The sequence below is a fragment of the Saccostrea echinata genome, unplaced genomic scaffold (assembly GCF_033153115.1).
Source record: "Saccostrea echinata isolate AGI-Se365-2 ecotype Australia unplaced genomic scaffold, CSIRO_AGI_Sech_v1 ptg000019l, whole genome shotgun sequence".
NCBI lineage: Eukaryota > Metazoa > Mollusca > Bivalvia > Ostreida > Ostreidae > Saccostrea > Saccostrea echinata.
The window spans coordinates 2,924,867-2,933,997 of NW_026889768.1; the positions used below are offsets into that span (position 1 = coordinate 2,924,867).

Here is a 9,131-nt window from a genome sequence, read left to right on the forward strand (position 1 = left end):
CCGTAGACAATTCATTGTATAAAATTGTCTTAACAATTTGTATGAAAGACGTCAGTCAACATTCGACCTACCGATATATTGTATTTACGATCAAGGTCATTGTATTGACCTTAGAATTTGCAAAATGCTGATTTAAACGAGATTGTCGATATCCTTCAATCATCAACTTATTTGTCAGCAGCCTGCCCTGTATTAGAAATTGTTCGTACGTAGAACATGCTCTTGCATATCGTATCGACTGGGAGACATAAACGGCAAATGCAGTGGTAGTGGTATATTGGGAATGAAAATGTATATTGTTAATTGATAAAACGTCATCGATATACTAAAAGTCAAATTGATGGAAGACCTGGTCTTCAAAGATTACATAGATATTGTCAATGAGAAACTCAAGCATCTTTATATCAACCTCAGAGTACTTGTGTGTAGAATCAGAATGTTTTTTACAGAATAATGTGCAGATGACAAATGGCAGGGTATGCAAACTTACGTATCCAAAACAAAAACATCACACTATCCTCGGCTATGATCTAACAATACTTTCTTTACAAATGTCTGTCTAACTTTTACTGTAAAGTTCATTTTGATCGAGGACTGCATTTTTTGTCTTCTATTCATGACACATGTATGTGAAAAGGTAAGAAAAATATTTGACAAAGCCAGCAATGACCAGCAAATAAGCTGGAAGTAAAAAAAGATCGTTTTCACTGTTTCACGGAGTGCGTATATAGTATATAGATAAATCTCAGACTTTAACATTATATTCTTCAGGAGCAAAAAATGTCTGATTTTACATATTTCTTTCTCATGAAAACCATATACGGTATAAATTTTGATGACCAGATGCGCATTTCGACAAATTATGTCTCTTCAGGAATAAGGAATATTTATGGAAAAATTAATGTAAACTCTAGGTATTGCAGAAACACCTTCCTTGAACATTTTCAGTCATTTATTTGTTATATGTACAACTAGGACAATGAATCACTAGAAATGAATTAATGTACATAATGATAACCATAATAGCTGCTGGGGTATATCGGTATATATTAACTACTCGGGGACTACATGTAGTTGATTTCATTAATGAGCTGAATCACGAGAAGGATATGTATCAGGTGTGTTAACAAATACAAAATGTCTCAAATTTTAGTAAGTAAATATTCATTTTGTTCTAATATATTAATTTCGTCTCATTTAAATTTGGATTAATACGTTAATTTTGAATCTTGAAATATATTAACACGGTAGATATTTGTTTGAATGCGTACAAAAATTCAATAAGTCGCCTGCGTGGCGCAGTGATTGGAACGTTTGCTCTACAGTAGAGGAGAAAGATGATCTTTACGTCGCGGGTTCGAATCCCACTGGGGGACGTGGAGACCGGTCCTTGGGCTAAGATCGTATAAACCGAAGTCCAGTGTCACAGCAGGTGCTGGCACGAAAAAGACTCTTCACTGCTCAATGGCCCAGAGTGCAGGGTATAGGTCTAAATTTGCAGCTCTCCACCGGCAAGTGGTGGCGTCTCAATATGAGTGAAAAATTCTCGAAAGGAACGTTAAACAAACAAACAAACAAATCCGATAAACTGCAAGTTAACTTCAGAAAAAAAAACAAATTAATATTCCTTGGTTCAAATAATATATCAGACTAAGTGTTTATCCATGGAAATGGGTATAAGATAGATTTATGGGAAAAGGAGAATGTATTTTTAAAAGATAAGGTTTTCGTCCTTGAAAAATACCAAATATATGTTCAATAATCTCCTATTTTCTCCTGAGATTAAGATTGTTAACAATCATTAGTTGCTCTCAATATCCTGTACTGTTTGAGATTTATTTTCTTCCAAAATGGTTAGATTATGAAATATAATGTTCAAATCAAATATATTAAAGGATTATATACTGTTAGGCATCATACTTAATACTCATATATGAGGGGAGAAACATGGATGAAATAACTCAAAGAAGTCAAAATTCATGATTGAACTACTTGTACCTTTAACGTGAGTGACCTACCTACATACCTTTCCTAGAAACATTGTCCCTTCATTATGATATGTTATATGTGCATACAGATGTATTAATATTAATGGCAATTTTATCATTAGTTATGCAAAAGATAGATAAAGAAATGAATAAAAAAAAATAGCGAATGATTTAGAATGATAGCCTTGTCGTTGTTTCCTTTTTTCTCTTGTAAAAAAGAAAATTAAAACTCTGTGCACTTACTCTTTGGTGATATAAAGTATTTGAGTTCATGACGCATTGAGTGAGAGCATGACTTAAGTGTGTTATTTCATTTCACTCAAGATATGTCTAAAACACCGTCTCTTGTAAACTGAAAACCTCTCGAACTGCGGAATCTGTCTCCTAGCAGTGCGGGAACAGCGCTTTAGATCACTCGGCAATCTAAGCAAGTCAAAAACTTGCCTTCAACACCGATGGATGACCATGCCGCCCCCCCCCCCCCCACTACATGGTCATTGAGAATGGAAGTGAGATGCAGCTATTTGAACATTATTGTTTTATTAGGGGATCGTTACCGATACATATTGCAATGAAATTAACATTATTTTCAAAGCAGTCTTAATTTACAATACTTGCAGTCTTAATTTACAATAACTTTTAAATTAACATAGCTGTCCTACGTGAAGAAATATTAATATAGAAAGCAAAGAGAAATTCGCTTTATAAGGACACTCACTCCCGCCCCAACCGGGGGTAATATATTCAAGTATATTCCGTAAGGCGATTATTTATTTATTTCAAAACAAGTGAGCATCTCAGTCGTATGATTTTAAGCTATGAATGTAGATACCCAGTCTACCTTTTACAGTTTACAATATTTACTTTTCAATATTTTTTTTCTAGGCTTTATTCTTCAAATGAAAGATTTTCTTATGAGTCAAAATGAAAAGTAGAGAAACAAGGTCAGCTATATCCTTGAATGTAAAACGCTGTAAGTAAATCAATTCATATTCGCTTTGCATTTTATTCAATATTTATTCGTTTAATATAATGATTGGATTCCTCTTGCAAGCATTCCATGAGGCAATATAATTTCTTGTTTTTCGACATAAAATCCAGGAAATTGCTGTACAAGTACAAATGACAACCCATGAATCTATAGAGTATGTTATTCTGTGTTATTTTATCATTGCAGATTTAGCATACGTTGTTGCGAGTCTGTTTGCAATGTTGATAACTGCTGTTTCCCTCATCATTATGACCAATCATGTTGGACCAGCTCAATATAGTCCCATCAGAATTATAAATGATACTATACGAAAACACCAGGTGTCTTCAAATAATGTCATAGGTACCATAGATCTAGACAAATCAATGGAGACGCCAAATTCCAAAAGAAAAACATATATCTCCATAGCACATGCAGAATGGAACACTTCGTCACTATTGACTTGGAGAAACATAGTTCCATCTTTAAAAACTGTCAATACAGGAATGTCGAAGTTGTCTTCTGTTGCCAAAACTACATTCCTCCCAGTATCTACCACAACAAATATGTCGAAAGAGTTTTATGTGTGTGTTAAGTACATAGGAAGAATTGGGAATAAGTTATTTCAGTTTGCATCAGGCTATGGAATTGCTGCCTCTAAAGGTATGAAGTTAGTAGTCGGAGTAAATGATAAAATTTACCAAATATTTCAAATAAAAGATAATAAAAACATTCTCATCAGCACATACAAACACGAGTGTGACAGCGCAATATTTCGTAGAGAACATCAAGCGAGTGCATATGATGAAAATGTTGAAGATTTTAAACCAAATGCAACATATAGAGTGGGGCGATATTTACAGTCATGGAAATATTTTCATAATGTATCACGTGAACTACGAGAAATCCTCAGGTTTAGGAGCCACATTCAGACAAAAGCAGATAACATCATGGAAAATATTTTAAGGAAATATAATACATCCAGGGAGACTGTTACTTTGATCGCTATCCACGTGAGACGTGGTGACATGGTCAACTCTGGACATGGCTATTTGGTTGCAACCAAGGAGTACTTTGAAAAAGCAATCCAATTCTTTAGCAGTTACCTCAGTCCAGTTTATGTTGTTTGTTCCAATGGTCTGGCTTGGAGTAAAGCAAATATGCCAAAAAACTACACGGTCGAACTTATCTACGGGAATTCCCCGGAAGAAGATTTGGCTTTAATGGCGTCTTGTGATCACATGATATCCTCAGTGGGTTCCTACAGCTGGTGGGCTGGCTGGTTCACAAACGGAACAGTGACGTATTACAAATGGCCGATTGTGGAAGATTCAAAACGTCGAATTGCCTATAGCTCAGACTATATGGATTATTTCTATCCACACTGGATAGGACTATAACTATGAACAGTCTTTTTGAATAAATATTATTTTCTAAGCAGGATTTATTCAAGTTTTTGGCTGCAATACTAATGTTGCATAAATTTTATATACTAAAATACGTATGTAGATACTTTTATTACAAAAAATATTTTAGAAGCAGAATTATTGTTATCATGTATAGATGTTGTGGAAATATTTCCTCTAGCCTTAGAATTTTACTCAGCTCAATTTTGGGGTGTTTCAATTCTTAATAGTTTCTACACTTGCAAGGCAGTTGCTGTAATAGATTCAACATTAAATTCAACTTGCTTTGATAAGACAATTATCAGGTATTTTGGTCTGTACCATTGTGTACATTTCGAGAAAGGAAATTACTTGTTAAATAAAATTAATAAATGATGGTTCTGACAATTAGAACACTCAAAGCGTCAAAGATTTCTTCTTTTTTTAAATCTAAACCTAGAGATCTTGGATCCGAATTAAGAACTATACTGTGCACATCAGAGTTTTAGGTCAGTTTCATTTTCATGAAAATTTGCATTTTTATCGGAGTTTCTGCTTTTCATGGATCAATAATTTGATCAAACCTCTGTTTCCATTTTTTTTTTTTTTTTTTTTCAAAAATCCAATTTGGATATTGAATCAATACAGGATGCACGATAGCAGAGCTAATGATAAAGTTTTAGTTTCTTTCGATTCTGAACCGAAAATGGAAATCTTTTGAACAAATTCAACTTTCCGATATAACATTTAAGTTTAGAATACTACTGTGTATAGGTAGTTTCTGAGTGGGCGTTTTGTGGCATTTTAACCCCGTTTAATTTAAATTATGGCTTTTTTTTTTTTGTAATTTTTGTAAGTTTTTTTTACATGACATTTGACGATTTATTTCTTTCAGGACCGTTTTGAATTGTTTATTTTTAATTTTATTGAAATTTGAAAGGATAGTTTAAAATGAAACAATGTTTTATACGATTTTAAAGATTTCTCAGTGATAATGGCCTTTAATGAAAGCAGATGTAGACATTGTAGTTATCAAACAAGTAAATGTGACTACCATCTATAATGCTTTCAAAATCTGCTTCTATGAATGTATGCATTCTTTAAGTTTGTCGTGGCCAATTGTGGATATATACTGTATATCGGGTTAATTTTACTCCTGCAATTTTTTTACGAATTTATATCGTAGGTGTTTGAATGTTTTATATATTAATTTGATGCTGTTATATTGTCATAATGGGTTTTCTTTGTTGAAAAAGATAATGACATATTTGCACTTCATATATAAAAAATTACCCTCTCCTATATATATGGGGTGCGTTCCTTTCACGCTTCCGAAAGTCCAGAACGCGTAGAATTGCAATGGAACGATTTGGAATCCGATTCCGGACGGATTCTCTCTATCCTTTCTAAAGAGGTGGTGCAGCGGGAATTATTACGTAACAAAAATGGCGGAGAAAAACGTGCTTTATCAATGTGAAGACTGCAATTTGTACTTTTCCAGCTTAGATGATGTTAAAATGCATAGATGCACAACGGAATCAAGTGAGTTTTGTTACTGTGTATACGTTTTACTGCAAATGCTTATTTAAAAACTTAAATTTATAGGGATATTTAGTGCGCACCTTATTAGCCATCATAAAGGCCCAAGATGGGTCAAGAAAATCTTAGATTTTTAAAGGGAAAGTGGGGGGGGGGTACAAACCTAAAAAATGACATATTTACGAGGAAAAAAGTGTATTAAAAAGGACAAGTAAAAATTGTAATAGTAGGGAAAGGGGTCGATCACAGTGGCGATCTTTTTTCGAATCTCCTCGTCTTTTTGAAAGCATATCCAAATGGTATTAACTAAATGAAGGTTTACCTTTTAGCACCCCTCCCCCTTTTTAATTCTGCCATTTATATCTTTTGCAATTGAGTTTTATAATTTGCAATGCAGCAGTATGTACTTTGATATTAATGTATACTATTAGTATAAAAGATATTTTTTCTCATTTAGGCGGAGAAAATAATTCCATCCTTGTGACAAAACAAACAGCACATGAAATTAATGCCGAAAGTCAAATGAAAAAACGCACGATAACCCAGTGCCACAAGTGCAGCATATACTTCAACGACATGGAGTTGATGTCTGAGCACATATGTCAGAAACCACTAGCAGAAACACCATCATCAGGTAATTAATGTTAAAGTTAAAAATTTTACAGATTAGTATACCTGGGAGGTTGCACTTTCAAGAGATTAATATTTCCTCCTCCCATAATAAGTAGTAACTAATTTTGTACTAATTACATAGGAGTAGATATATTTCACATCAAGAGAAAAATATTGAAACTGTTACTCAAAAGAAGTAATTCTATATAGTATATGATCTTCATATTCTGGAATAAACACCATAAATAAATACATGTAACAGGTTGTGTCTAACATGTATTTTTTTTAAATGTTAAGCATTGAAAGTATATATTTATTAATTTTAATGTTTTCTAGGAGATGAAAAGGAGAGTAAAGTTGCCTCATGCAGTACTGCGGATATAGGTATGTCTTGGACACGCTCTAGTACCTTACTTCTAATAACCAAATACAAAACATATCAAGAGAAAATTAAGAAAGGTTTGATCAAGAAGAAAACCATGTGGGAGGAAATTGCCACAGGGATGAAAGATGAAGGATACTCCTATAATCATGAGCAAGTCTCAGGGAGATGGAAGACTTTGCAGAGAGGATACAAAGCAGTCAAAGACAATAAGAAGAAAAGTGGAACTGGAAGAAAAGCGTTTTGAATATGAGTCTGAATTGGATGAAATATATTCCAAAGATCCTGCCATTACTCCAGAAGTAACTGCCTGTAGCACTGACTCCAAAATTTCTGCAGAAGTTCCCAACGATTCAGAGGATGGTGACGATGAGAGTTCAAGGTCGTCTACGCCCACACCATCAGGTTCAGGTACTAATCCAAAGAAAAGAAAGCGTACATCTACTTCAACAGAGGTCATTGATGTAATGAAAAACTTTATTGAAAATCAGGAAAAAAGAAGAAAGGAGGAAAGTGAGCGTAAAGAAAAAATGCATCATGAAAAGATGGATTTGATGAAAAAACTCATTGAGACAATGGGAGCACATCACTAGTGAGTGTTGTGTTCCTTATACCTTGGCTCAGCACAAATATCCTTACATGATAAAATTAAAATATGCATATGGCTGAAAATTATTATTACATGTATTTACTTGTACTTTTTGTGTAAATCCTTAGAAAATTGAATTATCTAATTTTAATTTTAACATTATTATATTAAATACATGTACACATTTAGTTCCTTGAAATCAAAGAGTAGGAAACATTCCATTACATGCGTTTGGTCATTATTTTTACAATACATGTACAGTCATGTACTATTGTTACATTTAATCCATTTACAAGTTCTTACTCCATGTTAAAGATTACATATTACATGATCTTGACTTTGCTCATAGGAACTCCTGTTTAATTTTTGTTGATATAATCTCTTTTCAGGTGAATGTGAAATCTGCATGGAAGAAAGTCATCCAAAAGAAGTAGTGTTTGTTGACTGTGGCCACCTTGTGTGCTGTATTCCATACAGCAAAGCTCTAGAAGTCTGTCCAATATGCAGATCAAGAATTGCGAAAAAAGTTAAAGTGTTTTTTACATAGACTCTTAAGCACAAGGGCACAAAATAGTGAATGGTTTCTTTCATTTTTTAAAACTTGTTCTGAGTTGTGCCATAAAACTTTTCAAAGTATTTGTGGTAGGATTTTTAATATTTCGTTTTATCACTGAAAGCAATGCAGTTGTTTTTGTTTCATCTGTTTGTTGATTTTTTTTCTTGCAGAGGAAAAGTTATTCTCCTGAAAATTCAACTATGTACTATACATTACACAAACTGTTATTGGATAATTGCTAGTCAGAATTGTTTGCATTTTTTATTTTGTTTTGGTACAATTTAACAAATAGTTTTTATTATTTGCTACAAACTCCCAAACAGGTTATTTTCATTGTCATTTTTCTATTTTATTATGTCCAAGTATTAAACATTTTTTTCTACATTAGTTCATGATTACTTGCTTGGAACTGAAAAAAAAAACATGGATGGATAATGTATTACATGTAATTTAGACTTGGCTACAGCTAAAAAAAAAACTTTGTTTGCAGTTGTTTACCCACAATTCTAAGAGTGGCTAGATAGTTTTTTTTTTTAAAGAAATAGTTTGGCTTTTATACATTACAAATCTTGTGACTTTTAAAGGATGCTTGAATGCACCAACCTGCTTTATTTGAGTTCCTAACCAAGTTCATTGATGGACATAATTGAGAACTAAGTAAAATTTTTGTAATATTTATTGCTTAGACAACTAAATTCTCTTAAACTTAAGTGTTAAAAAATAAGTTTGATGAATAGGTGAAATGGGGGTGGGGGGTTAGATTCATTGAATCTATAAGTGGATTTGTAGGCAGCTGCAATGAATAATTAATTTTTTGACCTTGTATTACGTTCATTTATGGCAATGTCTATTGGAGAAACAATCTTTTTTTTCTTCCATGACCATGATATATTGAACTTAAGTATCATTTGTTGTTATTATCTTTTAAGCTGTAAGGAAAAGAATGTTTGTGGCATGTAGTCTTAATACATGGATTACAATGTAAATTTCATCAAAACATCTGTAAAGGACTTTTTACAGCTGACTTTAAATACCTGTCAAGATATATCTTACTCTTTTTGACATGTTCCATAGTTTTATTTACATAAAAAAACATATAAGTTCGATTTG

The 9,131-nt window shown here is 32.9% G+C and overlaps 1 protein-coding gene across 1 annotated transcript; it reads left to right on the forward strand.

Moving 5' to 3' along the window:
* The first annotated feature begins 3,110 nt into the window (after positions 1-3,110).
* Positions 3,111-4,358, forward strand: LOC133189674 (galactoside alpha-(1,2)-fucosyltransferase 2-like). The gene has a single exon (XM_061325072.1). It carries the CDS (start codon positions 3,111-3,113, stop codon positions 4,356-4,358), a length of 1,248 nt encoding a protein of 415 aa, XP_061181056.1.
* The last annotated feature ends 4,773 nt before the right edge of the window (positions 4,359-9,131 follow it).

Bases quoted from the DNA above. Each gene is read 5' to 3' on its own strand.
- LOC133189674 (XM_061325072.1), top strand. From the start codon at position 3,111: ATGACAACCCATGAATCTATAGAGTATGTTATTCTGTGTTATTTTATC.